The sequence below is a fragment of the Chiloscyllium plagiosum genome, chromosome 22 (genome assembly GCF_004010195.1).
Source record: "Chiloscyllium plagiosum isolate BGI_BamShark_2017 chromosome 22, ASM401019v2, whole genome shotgun sequence".
Classification (NCBI taxonomy): domain Eukaryota; kingdom Metazoa; phylum Chordata; class Chondrichthyes; order Orectolobiformes; family Hemiscylliidae; genus Chiloscyllium; species Chiloscyllium plagiosum.
Genome location: NC_057731.1, coordinates 41295711 through 41315156, shown reverse-complemented (window position 1 = coordinate 41315156; position 19446 = coordinate 41295711). Strand labels below are relative to the sequence as shown.

The window sequence follows — 19446 nt, the reverse complement described above, 5'->3', positions numbered from 1 at the left end:
AGTCAGGACTGACCTCTTTGTTAACCCCAATGTGCTTGCTTTGAACATAAACCTAATGTGATTGTACAATTTTTATTTCAGTTTAGATTTGCTTTGTGACCAGGCATTATAGTACCAAATGTATGAAAATAAAATCTGGAGACTATTGATGGCTCAATTCTGTATCCGATTCTGATACTGCAGTTTAGGAAAGATGTAAAGGATTTAAAGGAGGGTGAAGGCAATATCATAGAATCCCTACAGTGTGAAATAGACCATTCGGCCTACCGAGTCTACATTGACCCTCTGAAGAGCATCACACCCAGACCCACTCCTTTACTCTCTCCCTTAACCCTGCATTTCTCATGACTTACTCACCAAGCCTTTATATCCGTGGATGTTACGAGCAATTTAACATAGCCAATCCACCTTTCCTGACTGTGAGAGGAAACTGCAACACCTGGAGGAAACCCATGCAGACCCTGGGAGAATGTGTAAATTCTGCACAAGCAATAGCCGAGTGTGGAATTGAACCTGGGCCCTGGTGCTGTGAGGCAGCAGTGCTAACCACTGAGCCACCTTTATGAAAATGGTTCCCAAGAAGATAGATTCAAATTGGTTGGTCTTAGGGAAGAGAATGTTAAGAGGGGATTTAATAAACGATGTTGGAAATCATGGAAGTGTAAGCAGAGTAGAAGGGGGAGTATTATTCCCATTGACAGAGGGGAAAAGAAGCTAAGGGCTCAGATTTAAGGTGTTTGGCAAAAGAGGAAAAGCTCTTATTAATTCACTGCCTGAAAATGGTGGAAGTAGATTCAATCATAGCTTTCAAAAGGGCCGACACCAGAAGGAAAAGAAACTGCAGGGCCATGGGAAAAATTGGGGAAATGGTACCCGCTGAATTGACACAGATTTGACTTGCCAAATAACCACCTTTTGTGTCCTAACCATTCTAGGATTGATTCTATTCAAGTTGGAACTGAAGCCTCTTGTCATGTTTACTTAATAATTTTTCTTATTTCAAGACATTTAACAAGTACCTATATTTGAGTGTTTATTTGCAAATTGAGCAGTAGAGGATAGATGAAATGAAATTGTCCTTGTTTAACAAATAAGATATTCAATAATTAGCGCAGCAAATGATAACTAGCTTTAGGTTTAATTTTATGCAACTCCCATTTTAAGCAGTAAATCATTGATTTGAGGGTCTAAGCTGTACTAGAGATCACTCGGTCATCGCCATAGGTAGTAAGGTTTAACTGTTTAAATGTAACTTTTGTGAAATGAGACTGTTTGTTAGAAAGAAATGGAATATTAATTTTCTTTTTCAAAAGAAACATTCTGACTGGAGTCAGTGTATAGGGGATTCTTTATTAATAATCTGCTAATCTCAAATTGTTGTATCACAAACTCTTGAGTTATTTTCTTGACTATAATTAATTTTAACATTTTAAAAAATGAAACTTGTGTAATCTTATCAGTACTTATCTTAAAATCCGATGCAGCAAATTTAATTGTCAAGGAGAAAGTAATATTTTGGTTAATATCAGAACTATGTACATTGAATTAGAAGCTGTTTGGAGCATTGTAATAATAATATTTTTTTATTATTTTTGCTACTACTGAAGTCACATCACTCACTCTTGTGACTTTCATGTCTGTCAGTGAGCCAGATAGCAGTCTTAGTTGTTAAGATTGAGTGACCTATTATCTAATGGTCATCCAAAGTACTAGAAATGATTATTAAAGTTTCTTGCACTCTTAAAATTCTTGTAGTCTGTGTCTAATTTGATAAATTGTGTTTGTATTTTTGATATTCTGTTTAGTGATGAACGTTATAACAACAGAAGACTACCAGCGTACTTACTGGCCAAAATTGGACAGTGCCATTGATCAGCTTTTGACACAGTCTCCTGGAGACTGCATACCTATATCTTACGAGCAAATCTACAGGTGAGAAAAAGAAAATTTTAGGCACTGTTAAGACTGCAGTTAAAGAAATGATCAGAATTTAATGAGTTTATTTTATAAAAGTAATACTTCCGATGCTTAATTTTACAATGAAGACCAAAAATTAGTCATTTGTAATAAGTTTGAGAAACCCATTTATATGTGAACTAGAAAACGTAAACAAAAATTACTAACCTAATTCCCAAATAACCACAGAAAACGATGTTTTTTGCACTTATTTGCTCCTGCGATTTTCTTTAATTCTGTGCTCCCAAGTCGCGCCCCCATCCCTTGGCAGTGCCACCTTCGCATACAGTCCTTTGGTAGTTGTGTTCTTTGTGATTCTGAATTGATTCCCAGACTAGTCTGAAGTTCTAACCCTGCACTACAATGACTGGAGCTGACATTATTTGCTTTATATCCCTGGTGCATTTCCTCTATGTTCGAACTCATTTAAGCAATTTTCTTGATTGATAGACCATCCCATATTTGTTTTTAATCAACTTTTTTCTGAGATCCCATACATTTTGTTCACAAGTCTCTCTGAGCTGCTCAAATGTTATTAACATGCAGCAACTCAAACCAAACTTAATTTGAATAGTAACAAAGATTGATCAGTTGTAACAAAGTAACAACTGAGCAGCCAAGTTATTCAAACTATAAAATCATAAATACTTTTCACTTTTATTTTGAACTTTTATCCATTTGTTTGCATGATAAGTGACAGCATTTCAAAAGTAATTTGTTTGCTGTGAAGGCTTTGGAATATCTTACATAATTTATTGAAGTACTGTGTAAATGGAGAATACTTAACATTGTTTGTTCACCTTTTCACCTGTTTTAGCTATTAACTCAAATCTAAATTTTGTGTGGACCCAGCCTTTGCTGGGATCCTTTCATTTGGATCCTGGGATTTACAAAAAAAAGGAACAGATAAAATTGAGAGAGCAGTTAAATTAAAATTTGAAAGAATAAACAAAGTGGCTCTTTTATGGCAATATATAATTTAAACTTAAAAATAGAAGCACACTCCCCAGAAAGTTGTGTACTTTATTCTTTTCTTCTTTCATAGATGTGGGTGTTGCTTGCAAGGTCAGCATTTGTTGCCCATCCCTAACTGCCCTTGAACTGGGTGGATTGCTCAATCATTTCAGAGTGCATTCAAAAGTCAGCCACATTGCTGGGGGTCTGCACTCTCATGTAGTTCAGACTGGGTAAGCTTGGCTAACTTCCTTTTGTAGTGGCGTTCACTGACATTAGTGAAAGTAACTCATTTTGTTTAAATGACAAAGAATAATAGCAATCACTGAGACCAACTTTTCATAGAATCATTGAATTGCCAGACAGGGATTTTAATTCCAGATTTTCTTTAAATTCCACCAGCTGCTGCGGGTTTATTGAATCACTGAAATTATTGGCTCTGATTAACTTGATATTAATTGCATATGCAATTCCATAAAACTTACAACCATTTTAACCAATGGCATAGGATATCTGATTTGCTTATTGTATGTGCCTATGCCGGCACACATCAGAGGCCGTACAATTTCATGCACAAATTTGTTAAGTTCACACCTGAAGAATTAGTTTTGTATTCCTAGGGCTCAATTGAGCATTTAGTTTGGTATTCAAGAAATATAAATTAATCTCTGCCTATCTTAAGGGAGCTTGCCAATTAACTAGTAACAAACTTAAATGAAAAACACTTAATTATTTTCCTCAAATATCACAATGAATTGGTCAGTCAGCAAAGTTCTCATTCTTTTTAATGTATTAATTAAGATCATGAAGTCTTTCTTTGAACTGTTTGCAGTGCAAGTTTTAAAAAAAATCCTTTTGAAGTAAGAGTGTTGCTGGTTAGGCCACTATTTACTATCTGTCCTTCACTGCTCTTGAGCCACACCAGTGCATGTAGATATATCCAGAGTATCAATAGGGATTTTGATATAGCACTAGCGAAAGATTGGTGATATTGGATATGTGGCTTGAAGGGCAACTTTCGGGTGTTAGTGTCCCCATGCATCTGCTGCTCAGTCCTTCTGGTTGATGGAGGTTGCAGGTTTCGTACTATAGATGAAATTTCAGTGCATGACTGCAGTGATGTGTAGAAAGCACGATGCCTCTGTGTCTTGGTGTTGATGGAAGTGGATATTTAAGATGATAGATGGGGTACATATTAAATGGGTAACTTGGTCCTGGATGGTGTTATTGAAGCAGCGCTCTTCCAGATAAAATTCCTGACTTGATAGCACTGTCAATGACCTCTTCAATCATGTTACTGGTGAAAGAGGATCAATTGCCAAGATTTAATTTGTCCTCTTTGTGAACAGGACATACCTGGACAATGTCCACATTGCTGGGTACATGTCAGTATTGTAGCTGTACTGGAAAAGCTTGACTATGTGTGCAGCTAATTCTGGAGTACATCTTAAATACTGTTGCTGGAATGTTGTCAGAGCCCTTAGCCCTTCACAATATTCAGTGCCTTCAGTCATCTCTTGACATCGCGTAGGTTGAATTGACTGGCCTCTGTAATTTTGGAGATGTTGGGAGGAGGCACGATTGATCATCCACTTGATCACTTCTGGCTGAAGATGACTGCGACTGCTTCATGTTGTCTTTTGCACAGATATTCATGCTTTGAAGTTGTGAACCTGTTTAATTCTGAAAGCTGTGAAATGCATATGTATCAACGATTTGGGTAGTACTATAGTTAGTAAGTTTGCGGATGACGCCGAAATTGGTGGTATAGTGGACTGTGAAGAAAGTTATCTAAGAGTACAACAAGATATTGATCAACTGGGCCACTGGGCTGAGAAGTAGCAGTTAAGAATTCAATTTAGATGAAAATGAATTGTTGCATTTTGGTAAGGTGAATCAGAGACCTGGGGACTGTTGTCAAACAGAGGGACCTAGGGGTGCAACCTAGTTCCATGAAAGCAGACTTGCGGTTAGAAGGCATTTGGCATGCATGTCTTTATTGGTTAGAACATCAAGTAACGGAGTTGGGACATTATGTTGTGACTGTACGAGACATTGGTGATGCCATTTTTAGAATACTGTGTACAGTTCTGGTTGCCCTGTTATAGGAAGGATCTTGTAAATTTTTTCTGTATCCTTTCTAGTTTAACAAGGATGTTGCTGGGACTGGAGGGGTTGAGGTATAAGGAGAGGCTGGATAGGTGGGACTTCTTTCTCTGGAGCGTCAGAAGCTGAGGGGTGAACTCGGAGAACTTTATAAACTTGTGAGAGGCATAGATAATGTGAATCTTTTTTCAAGGATAGGCAGTCTAAAACTAGAGGCCGTGGGTTTAAGGTGAGGGAGGAAAGATTTAAAAAGGACCTGAGGGGCAACTTTTTCCAAATAGTGTGGTGCATGTATGGAATGATTTACAGAAGAAGTGGCAGAGGTAGGTACAATTATAATATTTAAAAGACATTTGAACAGATGCATATACAGGAAAGGTTTAGAAAGATATGGGGCAAATGCTGGCAAATTGGATTAATTCAGTTTAGGAAACCTGGTTGGCCTAAATGAGTTGGACCGAAGGGTCTGTTTCTGTTGTATGACTGAGTTTATGCCTAAGCAGAAAATAAGATGGTGTTCCTCCAGCTTACATTGTGCTTTGCTGGAACACTATAGCAGGCTGAGGCCCGAAATTTATAGTGTTGGAGCAAGATGGTTTATTGCAAATGGCAAGCACCTGGAAGACCAGAGTCATTCTCATGGACAAAGTGAGCTGTTTTGTGGAGCAGAGGTGTTTGGCTAAGCGGTCACCCAGTCTGCTTTTGGGTCTCAACAAAGGTAGAGGTGATCACATTGTGAGCAGTGACTGATGTAAACTTGATTGTAAGAAGTACTAGTAAACTATTTCTTAACCTGGAAAGTGTTCGAAATATTTTGCTTTCATTCAATACCCCAGCTTTTTGGTAACGGTAGAATTAGGATTACACCATACTGCTATGAGGTTATCTTCTCAACATTTACCCTGTGTTGCCCCCTCAAAACTTTGCTTGTCTGATGGTATTATTGAAGCATCCAAGAATACAAGAAGTGTGGCAGGGTCATTGTTAAAAAGGTGCTTCCACTCATAGGAGTATCTCAAACTGGGGGACATGGTTACAAATTAAGGGGACACTCATTCGAAACTGAGATGCATATGTATTTTGTCTCTGAGGGTGATGAGTGTCTGGAATTCATCAGAAGATTGTAGTGGATAGATCACAAAAATATTTAAACAGGAGGTGGGTCAAGTTTTGAACTGTCAAGGAGGGCTATAACTAGCTCAAAGACAAGAGGGGTTGAGATTAGATAAATCAGCCATGATCTAGTGGAATGGCAGGACAAGCTTAAGAGACTGAATGGCTTAATCCTCTGGATTTTTTATGCTTTTGTATTCAATGACAATTTATAAGAACATATCCCTGCAGCTGCTGTCAACATGTCCACTGTGTGTTGTGGGTGCTTCATTTTTGAGTTGCTAGATCTGCTTAAAATCTATCCCATTTTGCTTAATGGGTGCTATACTATACAACAAAAGGTATTCTCACAAGGACTGTGTGTTAGTCTCTACTGCCAGGACAGTCAATGGATGGCTGCATCTGTGACCGTTAGATTGGTGAGGAGAGGGTAAGTAGAGTTTGCCTCCTGTTGGTTCATACAGCTGCACCGGCCACAGATGGAGCCTTCCAGCAATGTCTTTTAGGATAGCCTGCCTGATCACTACTGGTGCTGATGAGTCATTCTTGAGATGAACATTGAAAGAACCCACTCATAGCATATCGTGCCCTTTTCCCTGTTGCTGCTTTTCCCAATTGGTGTTCAACAAGCAGAAGTACTGATTTTATCATCTGACTGTTGGGTGGGGAAGTTGACTAGCATTTAGGTGGTAATCAGCAGGAAGTTTCATTGGTCATGTTCAACCCTTATGTCATGAGAATTCATAGGGTCTGCAGTCAACATTTTAGTCTCCCAGGGCACCTCCCTCCCAAATTGTCTGTCCTCTTGGTGGTATAGCTTCTACTAAAAGATGGTGATGGTCATGTCTGGAAGCTTGTCTCTAAGTTATGATTCAGCATGTATGACTGGGTTAGGATGTTGCATAATGTTTCCAGGTATGGAAGGTTTGAGTTTTGAAGAAAAGCTGGGACTTTGTTCACTGGAGTGTATGAGTTTGAGAGGCAGCCTTGTAGAAGTTTATAAAATGAGGGGTATACATAGTTACTGGTAGTTGTCTTTTCCCTAGGATGTGGAATGTCAACACAAGAGGGCACATTTTTAAGGTGAGAGGAGAGATTTAATAACTACATGAGGGGCAAATTTTTACATAGGGTATTTCACGCATGAAATGAACTTCCTGAAGAAGTGGTGGATGTGAGTACAATTACGTTTAAAAGACATTTGGATAAGTACATGAATAGGAAAGGCTTGGAGGGATATGGGCCAGGAACAGGCAGGTGGGACCAGTTTAGTTCAGCATGGACTGTTTGAACCAAAGGCTGCTGTATCACTCTATGACTAGTCAATGACACAGTCTCAAGTTTGGCACAAATCTCACAGATGTTAATAATGAAGAGTTTGTAGGATCGGCTGTACTGGGCTTGCTATTGTTGCCTAAGCCAGTGCTGAGTGGTTTTGTTCCTTTTTCAAACATCTTGTGATTTAACACACTGATTGGTTTGCGAGGATATTTTGGAGGATACTTAAATGTTGCTTGCATTTAATGTGGAACTAGTGTCACAGGTCGGCAGATCAGCTAAGCATGCCCAGTTTCCTTCCTTAAAGAACATTGATTAGTGAACCAAATTTATTTTTTTTTGCAGCAATGGATGGTCGTTTCATGGTTGTCATTTTGACTATCTTTTAGGTTCAATTAATACATTTTGAACTAAGTTCCACCAACTGCTGTGGTAGGATTTGAACTCAAACTCTTACGATGTGAGATAAACCTTCCTGCTTAATTTAATACCAGCAACACAAAAGATTTATCCCATGCAGTAATCTGTAAAACTCGAGTGGCCAAGAAATATGTAAAGTAAAAATTAACAACTTAATTTCTTAAAGTATAACCGAGAATAATTAACTAACGACCATTTACAATTCCCTCCTCTAAACAGGTACCTCTCAGTTCTGACTAGCAGTCTATATCTGTTGGTCTGGTGGTAGTTCTCCTCCCACCTGTTCAATTTTCCCAAACTTGTATCCCAAAGCATCAGATTATGTCGTTGGCTTTTAAGATTGCAAATATATTCATTTCAGACTTGTTTGGCATTTGTTTTTTTTGGGGTTATAATTTAAACTGATTGGCCTAATTTGAATCAGTGTTGTTGTTTCCAGACAACCAGCTACCCCAGTAGCTGGAGCACATGTTACATTGTGCCTTATTAAGGACACTTGGTGCTGTCACTGCTAGTTTGTACTCTTAAAGTGCACCCACATCTTCATAACAATACACGCAGAGCAGTGGCTGGGACCTTGCTAAAGAATTTTAGAAGATTACGACTAAGGCATTATTTTTTCAACCATTATCAGAATGATGTTATTATGATGATGCTGTTCGTTTAACAAAGTTCATGTTGTCCTTGTTCTTTTTTCAAGTGTTGTACAAGGCAGAGGTGCCAAGAGGTCTGGGTTGGATGTGTTTTAGGGCCAATTTGATTATATCTAACAGATACTGTCTCAGGAAAAAGGCTTTCAAGTTTAAAAAAACATTTATGCAATAAAGGGGGAGTGGCCAATTCTCTCAGCTTAACTTTTCTCTAGTTTGGTTTGGGTTTTAGCAGTCGAGCTGTTCAGAGAAAGTAGGGTAAAAACAAGGACTGCAGATGCTGGAAACCAGAGTCTAGATTAGAGTGGTGCTGGAAAAGCACAGCAGGTCAGGCAGCATCCGAGGAGCAGGTAAATCGACGTTTCGGGCGAAAGCCCTTCATCAGGAATAGAGGCAGGAAGCTTTCAGAGTGGAGTGATCAGTCAGGTTTGAGGCTGCTGGTCAAAGAAACTGCAACATGGATCCATGCTAAATCTCTCTGCCATCCCTCTATCCGATATCTCTCTTGTAAAACCCTGTGTTTGATTTTTCCTTTTTTTTTGAAGGGGTGTTTATGGGGATTGTTGCAAGTAGTTGGAACAGCATTAATTTGGGATAATCTGTTAGGTTTTTGGGTAGGTTAAGTTATTCTATATTTGGTTCTGATTTGTTTCTGTTTCATTTGGTAATCTTGGGAAAAACTTGTGTTTTATTGAAAACTGTTTTGTTGAATATGAAGCAGCTTGAGTTAGAGACAAAAGACAAGGGAAGGTCAACAGAAATGAAACAGTTTGAATTACAATTAAAAGCAGAGGGAATAGAGAGCGCGCAAAGGAAAAGAGGGAGTTTGAACTTCGGAAATTGGTACTTAGACAGGAAAGTCAGTTTGACAGGATGGAGATGAAGGCTGAAGGTAAGCTTAGTGAGGAAGAGAGTGAGGGTGTGCAAACTCATGGTAGCCAAAGGCCTGGTGGTGTTCTATTTAAATATATTTACGCATTGCCTAAATTTGATGAGAAGGATGTGGAAGCCTTTTTCATCTAAATCGTAAAGATGGCAAAACAAATGAGGCGGCCAGTGACCATGTGAGTTTTGTTAACCCAAACAAAATGTGTAGATAGAGGAAGTGAGGTGAGAAAGCTGCACCAGAATGTACAACCTGCTTGGAGATTGGTTAAAGGTGAAGTGCCATATATCTGCCAAGGTAAAGTTTACTCGCATAGGCCAGGAACAGCAGGGTAAAGAGGTTACAGTAATAAGAGATACAGGATCCTCTCAATCCTTGCTGTTGAAAGATGAAGAGATATGTACCTCTGAAGGACTACTGTTAGAAAAGTTACTAGTAATGGGAATCCATGGTGAGACAAGCACTCAATTATGTAGAGTGAGGTTAGAGTGCCTAGTGAAGATTGGAGAAGTCGTGGTAGGGGTACTGGCCAAACTCTCAGCTCCAGGAATACAATTTGTCCTTCGTAACAATATAGCTGGTTCACAGGTGCCTACTATGGTTGAAAAGCCAGAGGAAACTCAGGGCAAGTGAACTATTGCAGGACACGCATCCTGCACATCCTGGGATGGGATTTTTCCTGATTCTGTGATAACGAGGTCACAGTCACCAGTTGAAACAGGAGAGGTCAAAGTGTATAGATAAGTTGAAATGGAATTAGCAGAGGCCCTGTTTGATCAAATGGTTGAGACAAACAAGGAGCAGATAGATGACAAAGCAGACATCTATAGCTCAAATAAATTAACTGAGTTATGGCAAAAAGATAAAAATTCAAAGCAATTTATCAAAAAGTATACACAAAAAATGTATCCCTGAATGTTACTAACTTAAAAATGATGTCTTAATGAGGAAGTGGAGACCATCAACATAGGCAGATGAGAAATGGGCAGATGTTCATCAAGTCGTATTGCCATTGCCTTATGAAAAGCAGGTATGTGAATGGTGCATGAATTACTGGTAGGGTGTCATTTATGAGTGAGAAAAACCCAAGCTAAAATACAAAAACATTTTTACTGTCCTGGACTGCACAAAGATGTAGTTGAATTTTACCAGACATTTCATATATGTCAGGTAGTTGAAAAACTATAGGCAGTAATGAAATCTGCACCTTTAATACCTATTCCTGCATTTGAGAAAGCTTTTACAAGAGTCTTAGTTGATTGCGTAGGACCCAAACCTAAAACATATCGTAGGAGTGAGTATTTGTTAACAATAATTGATGTCTCCACTAGATTTCCAGAGGCCGTTCCATTATGCAATATCACAGCTAAAAGAATTACAGAGGAATTGCTTAAAGCTTTCACTAGATGCGGGCTACCCACAGAAATACAGTAAGATCAAGGGTCAAACTTTACATCAAAATTTTATGAGGATGTTATGGACAGTTTAGGAATAAAACAATGCAAATCTACTGCATACCATCCAAAGTTGCAGGGAACACTAGAAAAGTGGCATCAGATATTAAAGACCACGCTGAGGGCTGTTAGTCAAGACTGCCCAGATGATTCTGACAAGGGAATTCCGTTTGTATTTTTTTACGATCAGGGATGCACCAAATTAATCGATCGATTAGTTTTTGGTCATGAAGTGAGAGGATCACTAAAATTGATTAAGGAAAAACTGGGTAAATCAGAATTCAGAGACCACATATTTGGACAATGTGTTAAATAGAGCTGGGGAGTTGGCTAGATAGCATTTAAAAGTATCACAGCATACAATGAAATGGGAAACAAATGAGCAATCAAAAACTGACAATTTTGCTGTCATCGATAAGATGTTAGTGTTACTTCCAGTGTTAGGTGAACCCTTTAAAATCAAGGTTTAGTGGACCTTATCAAGTTGAAAGGAGATTGAGTGAGGTGGACTATTTGATAAGATCTCCAGACAAAGAAATCTCTGTGTCATGTGAATGTGCTCAAAAGACAGTGAAGGAAAGCCAAAGGAGACTGTGTTATTGGTTACAACACAGAGGGTTCAGAGGATTCTGAATCGGACATTCCTCAAATGAAATTAGAAAATGAGGAAGTGTCAAAAATTGGGATCAATTATTGAGTTACCTTCCAGAGGAAATTCAAAATGACCTGAAAGAGTTATTGCTATCGCATGGGGAGATGCATGGAAATTAGTATAATGCAAGATGTAGATACAGGAGATGCTTTTCCGATTAAGCAACATCCTTAAAGCATAACTCTTAAAAGTTAGCACAGGTTCAAAGAGAGATTGGACGTGTGCTCCAAGACGACATAATTGATGTGGGGAACAGTAACTGGAGCTCGCCCATAGTAATGGTGTCAAGACCAGATGGTACCCAGTGGTTGTTTGTGGACTATCGCAAAATCAATGCAGTTAAAGGATATTCAATTCCGAGTTTGGAAGACAGTATTGAAAAGGTGCGACAAGCAACTGATGTTTTTAAGTTGGACTTGCTCAGAGGGTACAGGCAGGTACCTTTGTCTGAAAGAGCGAAGACAATTTTGGCTTTTGTAACACTGAGTGGATTGTATAAGTTTAAAGTTGTGCCATTTGGTTTGAAAAATGCGCCAGCCACATTCCAGAGACTAACCAATAAGGTCATTTCCAGATTACCCAATTGTGTTGTACACATAGAAGACCTGATTATTTTTAGTCACACATGGAAGGAACATTTGCAACATTTATTAGAATCATTCGATTGACTCTGGAGGCAGGCTTAGTGATAAACTTAGCTAGAAGTGAATTTACCAAAGCCCAAGTCACATTCCTGCGCCACGTTATTGGACATGAACAAATGGTCCAATGGAATACAAAACCAAAGAGGTAATTGGGGAGTTTCCCATACCATGGACAAAAAGAATAGACCTACTACCGTTCCTGGGATTGAGTGGATTTTATCAGTAATTCATACCAAGTTTTAGCCGTGTAGTTGTACCACTCTGAATTGCTAAAGAAAAACAAGATGTTTTAGTGGACTGTCAGAAGGCATTTGACAGCCTGAGAGCTGTGTTAACCACTGCCCCAGTGTTAGCCAGTGACTAATGCACCCAACCTGCGCATCAGTGAACACTACAAGACAATTTAGCATGGCCAATCCACCCTAACCTGCACATCCCTGGACACTACAGGACATGATTGCTTCATACATTACTGGTAAACGCTGAAATGTTGTAACCCCAACAGCAAGCTCAAAGTCTTCTCCTCAACTGTCAAATATTTCCACTGATGTATGTTCAGTTTCTTGGAGAAACACCCAATAGGTCTTTCTATGTTTGCATCTTTCCTGTAAGAGCACCGCATTGACACTCATATCACTTGCGAAAATTGTGCATGTGGCAGAACGAGAAAACATGATTGCCGATGCATTGTTGGGACTTGAATGAGAAATGGAGATGTTCGGTGACAGGAGTAAAACAGACTGAAACAGAATGTAGTAGGGCATGTTTGCATGATTATTGTCAATGAAATATATGGGTATTGTCATGTCTTGCCAATTTGAGATTAAGAACTTTTAAAATGAAGCCATCTTTGGATAGTGATAGTTCATTTTCCTTAAGTGGGGAGGTATTGTTATGACATGCTCCCCCTGACTCATAATCTGTTAAAGTATGAGTGACAGAGAACACCCAATTGCCACGATCTAAAGAAAATAGTTTTGATTTATTCTTTAACTCTTAAAGTGAACATTAAACAACAACTATTCACAACTCTAAGCCCCACTTTCTCTTAACTGCTTATTAGCTGTCTCCAACTCTATAACAATATATTGTTCCAATAAAACACTTTTATTAAACTTACATCAACTTAATGTCAAAAACCATAAAGCAGCTGTTGTCTCCAATGTCTGTTGTCTTCCAGCTGAAGCTCCCCCTGAGTTGTCTTCTTTCTTTTTATTGTAAAGATGTTTCATATGAAAAGGTACCCTTGTTAGAGAGTTTTTCAAATGGCAATTGCTCTGTCTGACTTTCAAACTACCTGCCTTTTTTATATCTCCAACGTGAGATCATCTCCTTGGCTCAATATTGGCAAAACAATAAATTCAAACTCGATTTGGTATTAGTATCCTGGGGCATAGTTTAAACTGGTTAAATTCAAATTGTTGTCAAAAAGGCAACCAGCTCCAGTATCTATTTCACAGCCAAGTGTTGCATATTTTCAATTTTCCAGTACACTCTGGAACTGGTTAATCATATGACAGATGCTTGTAACCTCTCAGTGCAAAACAGCATTCACTCTCTCTCAAAGGTATATTACACACCTTCAACTCCATAACAGTATGATGATGCTGCTCTTTTAACAAGGTGTATGTTGTCTTGTTTTTTTTTCAAAAGTGTTGTACGGGGCAGAGTTGCTGAGAGGCCTTGTTTGGATGGGCTTTAGGGCCAATTTGATTATACCCAACAGATACTGTCTCAGGCAAAAGGCTTTCAAGTTTTAAAAACACATGTACCATGAAAGGGGAATGGCCAGTTCTCCCACCTCAGCTTTCCTCTGGTCTGGTTTGGTTTGGTTTGGGTTTTAGCAGTCTAGCTGTTCAGAGAAAGCAGTCAGTTTTGAGGCTGCTGGTCAAAGAAACAGTGACATGCTGAATCTCTGTCATCTCTCTTATAAGACTCTGTTTGATTTTCCTTTTTTGTGAAGGGATGTTTATGGGGATTGTTACAAATAGCTGGAACAACATCACTAAATTGGGATAATTTGTCAGATTATCAGACAGGTTATTCTGTATTTGGTTTTCTTTTGTTTGTGTTTCATTTGGTAATCTTGCAAATAAACTGTTTTGTTTAAAACTAAGTGGTTGGGTCAGCTGCATCACTCCTAGAATATCTACCTGACATCTCCTTGAAACAACTAGCAAAGTTCGGGTCCAGGGTACTTTTCTGAAATATTTTGAGGAGGTCTGGCCTGGTCCATAACTATTGTCGAACTGGTAAAGGTGCAAAAATGGCTTACAAGAATGTTAGTGAGACTGGAAGGTTTGAATTACGAAAAGAAGCTGGATAGCCTGGGACTTTTTTCCTCCCTGGAATGTAGAATGCTGAGGGTGACCTTACAGAGGTTGACAAAATCACGAGGGGCGTAGATAAGGTGAATTTCCAGGGCATAGGTTTAAGGTGAGAGGGGAAAGATGTAAAATGGACCTGAGGGCCAACGTTTCACACAGAGGGTGGTGTGTATATGGAACGAGTCACTAGGGTAAGTGGTAGAGGTGGGTACAATTACAACATTTAGAAGATAGTTGGACAGCTGCTTGGCTAGGAAAGGTTTAGAGGGATATGGGATAAACACAGGGAAATGGGACTAGTACAATATAGGAAACCTGGTCAGTGTGAACAAGTTGGGCTGAAGGGTCTGTTTCCATGCTGTAGGACATTATGACTTCATTTAAGACCCAATGATGCAGGCTATCAGGTACAGAGAATCTCTGAGCCATTAATTCCATTACTTTCTTTCACCTTTTTCTCTAGGACTATAAAGAATAGGAGCAGGTGTGAATCTTTCTGCCCATTGCCATTCAATGAGATCATAGCTGATCTCCTAACCCTCAACTCCTTTCCTATCTTTGCCCCATAACCCTTGACCCCTTTACTGTTTTTTTTAAAAACTCTCTCATCCTTTAATATATTTACCATATCTCTGTCATGACAATTATGTCATTCTTGACTATTTCTACTTATCTCTCAGTTATCAATCCATTTTATTATGAGTGCTGTTTACATTCAGAAAAAGAGCCATTAATCATATCTTTGTTTAGTTTGGAGATAAATGGTTGGCATGGACATGTTGGACCGAAGGGTCTCTGTGCTGTTTGACTCTGACTTTCTTTCCTACTCTGATATTATTTGCCCGTGAACCTATTTTGTTTATACATTCTGTCCCTTCCTGTCATTCTCTGTTACCTGTCGCTCTATTGCTACCCTGCACTAAGGCCTTGTCTTACATAACTCCAATTTTTAAAAGATGTTATTTTACTCACCATTATCATTTTTCACTTGGTCCAGTGTTGGAGATGAAGCATGACATGCAATATGCAACAATATGCCATTTAGAATAAAATGATTAGATTTAATTATAGAACTACTGCATATATTCGTGTAAAAGTCGATTTTGTTTTAGGCTATTTTTAAAGGTTCAATTTATAGGGTCAACTTATTACATGGGCACTAGTTTTGAGGGGCTGAAATTCATGCTGCATTTCAAAACAGTATTATTAGCAGAAGTCGATTTGATTGCTCAACAAATCCCGGGTAAAGAAAAAAAACACAATGAATTATGGTAAAAGTAATTACTGGATAAAAGCAATAGCTCCTTGAAAGTGGAGTCGCGGGTAGATAGGATAGTGAAGAAGGCATTGGGTATGCTTTCTTTTATCGGTTAGAGTATTGAGTACAGGAGTTGGGAGGTCAAGTTGCGGCTGTACAGGACATTGGTTAGGCCATTGTTGGAATATTGCGTGCAATTCTGGTCGTCTTCCTATCGGAAAGATGTTGTGCAACTTGAAAGGGTTCAGAAAAGATTTGCAAGGATGTTGCCAGGGTTGGAGGATTTGAGGATTTGGGTTGGGAGAGGCTGAACTGACTGGGGCTGTTTTCCCTGGAGTGTTGGAGGCTGAGGGTGACCTTATATAGGTTTACAAAATTATGGGGGCATGGATAGAATAAATAAAGTTTATTTTTCCCTGGGTTGGGGGAATCCAGAACTAGAGGGCAAACGTTTAGGGTGAGAGCGGAAAGATATAAAAGAGACCCATGGGCCAACGTTTTCACGCAGAGGGTGGTGCGTATATGAACTGAGCTGCCAGCGGAAGTGGTGGTAGCTGGTACAATTGCAACATTTAAAAGGCAATTAGATGGATATATGAATAGGAAGGGTTTGAAAGGATATGGGCCGGGTGCTGGCAGGTGAGACTAGATTGGGTTGGGATATCTAATCAGCATGGATGGGTTGGACTGAAGGGTCTGTTTACATGCTGTACATCTCTATAACTCTATGACTCTAATTACTCGTAAATTTTATTTATACCTACCAGTACGAAAATTTAACACGTCAAAGATAGATTGGAATTCTGCAAAATCACACCCATCAACATCGTCATGGCCTGGTATAATGACACATTTAAAATGAAACATTTTAGTAAATTCTGAATGTGTAAACATCTTGAACTTTTCAGTCAAATTCTTTCGTTTCCCTCCCATTGTAGCGAACCTCAGCAATATTAACAAATTTGTCAAAGAAGTAAAGATATGTGTAGCTAATATATCTTATTTTTATTCAGATAAAATGGCACAATTAAAATTATTAACAAAATACGATAACTACTGATCAACTTAGTCCCAGTCTGAATGAATGAATAAATGAAAACGTGCTGTAGTAAACCAAGTGGGCTAAGTGGAGTTATGAATGAATGGAGACGCAATATAGTAAACAAAATGCGATCAGTAGAGTTACTGGTATAAATGAATGAATGAATGTGATTTTAAGTGGGTTAATGAGAATATACATTTTCCTTTGTCAGAGGTTTATAATGCGTTTATAGTAGGGTTGACGTTTACACGAGATATATGGAAAATACATGATTGTTTGGCCAAAAATAAGGGGTTGACTTTTACATGAGATCGATTTTTACACGAATATGTATGGTAACACGTTATGGCCATGAGAAGCTGGAGCATTGAATTGCTGTTAGACATATTACAGTAGACTAAAACCAGTCTGGCTGGCTCGGTTCTTGTTGTGCACCAGCATGTACAGTTTGTGAAATACTTTGATGGTCAGCACTTCTGATTGATCAGATTTGAGCTAACTTTGCTTTCATACAAGTTGTTGCTCACCAGTCTACACTCAAAAAAATCAGTAGCTTACATGGTAAAAGCGCAGTTTTCGGAAAGCAAAGTTAATTCTGATGAAGGTTGTGTGTATATGGTACTATACAATTCTAATGTTTATAATAGCAAAAATGTTTGTATTTCTTGTTTCAGGAGAGCTACCTCCTTCTGCTTCATTTATTCTTTTAGCCCTTTGGCAGAAACACTGTTTAGTTTATATTTGCTGCTATTCTTTTGCTGGCCTAGGTTTAGCTGGGTGTGCCTTTAGCCTGTTTCTTCCTTTCTCCTTTTCCTGGTTTTTGTTTTAGTATGGTTTACAGAATCACAAAATTATTGCAGTGCAGGAGCAGACCATTCAGCCCATCGTATCTTCACTGTCTGTCTGAATCAGCATTTGACTTAGTAGATGGGTTAGCCATGCTAAATTATGGGGTTACGATGATAGGGCGGTGTGCTCTTTGGAGATTTTGTGCAGATTCAATAGGCCGAATAGCCTCTTTCCACATTGTAGGGTTTCTTTGATTCAGGCAGTGCATTTAGACCTTAACAATTCACAGTGTGAATTTTTTTTTCTCTCTCCTATTGGTTTTGTATCCTTTCCCAATTACTACTGACTCTCATTCTCGATCCTTTCTTGATCAGCAGTTGATTGCATTTATATTGTCTGACCTCTTGCTGAAAAGGAAAACTTGTGTAGGCAAAACTTGGAAAGGCAGGTCTTTGAAAGAGCGGTGTAAGATTGCTGAATTTCTTTAATTTCTTCAAAGCTGTAAAATTTATTAAATTATTAAACTTGTTTAGTAAACTAATGATATAATGTGGTTAAAATTTGTCTAACATTGTGTTACAAATAAATCTCAAAGACCTAAATGGTTACATGTACTTAGTGCTCCAAGACATTATTTTATGCTTGATAACAAGACAGGCTAATCACAGACTGTGCTAAGCCTCATGCACTCCTCACTGCAGTGTATTGATGAATAATAACCGCTGAAATGGGAGAACCATTTCTCAGGCCTTTGAAAGGTTATCTGGCCTTGATTTTCCTTTAAACAGTTACGAGCAAGTATCTAGTTTAGCAGAAATGCTTCAGTGTTTTTCCACAAAACATCTTTTAAAACTGTTCAAAGACAATGTTAGTTATAACTTGAATCATTTGTTTATCTGGTAAATATAACATGCTGCCTTTTGAGCAATGCAGCTCAATATTTTGAAACTCCTTAGCCTTTAGATGAGCTTTTCTTTTATTTGATTAATTCCTGAATTCAAAAGTAGTTAACTGCTATTTATGTTTCGACAGAACTTCTAAATGGAAAGTTTTAAATTAACTCCCATTTTATTTAAATGACACATTAATAATATGCAGTGTTGGATTAGATTCCCTGCAGTGTGGATACAGGCCCTTCGGCCCAAACAGTCCACACCGACTCTCCGAAGAGTAACCCACCCAGAGCCATTTCCCTCTGACTAATTTGGCCTGGCCGATTCACCTAACCTGCACATCTTTGGACTGTAGGAGGAAACCAGAGCACCCGGAGGAAACCCACGCAGACACAGGGAGAATGTGCACACTCCACACAGACAGTCACCCGAGGCTGGAATCATACCTGGGACCCTGGTGCTGAGAGACAGCAGTGCTAACCACTGCGCCACCCATGAGATAGCTTTGGAAATAGAGTTAACAGCCCTTTCTCTCACCTTGGGATGGAGGGAAAGTCATTAATGAAGTAGCTGAAGCTGGTTGGGCTTAAAGTACTACTCCGAGAAACTCCTGCAAAGATGTCTTGGAGCTGCAATGACTGATCTCTAACTCCACAACCACCTTCCTGTATGCCAGTGGAGAGTTTGCCCCCTGAATCCATTTGATTCCATTTTTGCTAGGGCTCCTTGATACCACACTCAGTCGAACGGGGCATTGGTGTTGAGCCGCTCTGGCGGAACCCAAACTAGGCATCACTGAGCAAGTTATGGCTGAGTGTGTGCTGCTTGATAGCATTATTGACACCTATCATCACTTTACTAATAATCGAGAGTAGACTGATGGGACAGTAATTGCCCAGTTTGGAGGTGTCCTGCTTTTTGTGTACCTAGACAATTTTCCACTTAGTCGGTGTTGTAACTGATTAGAACAGCTTAGTTATGGGACCTGCAAGTTCTGGAGCAGAAGTGTTCAGTACAATTGCTG

At 38.9% G+C, this 19446-nt stretch overlaps 1 protein-coding gene across 1 annotated transcript in view; it reads left to right on the top strand.

Annotated features, from left to right (window-relative positions):
• The window catches only part of cacul1 (CDK2 associated cullin domain 1), a 110950-nt gene that overhangs the window by 19088 nt on the left and 72416 nt on the right, over window positions 1-19446 (top strand). Inside the window, exon 2 of the mRNA XM_043712850.1 lies at window positions 1806-1932. Coding sequence (XP_043568785.1) covers window positions 1806-1932 — 127 coding nt within the window. The remainder of the gene's footprint in view (window positions 1-1805; window positions 1933-19446) is intronic.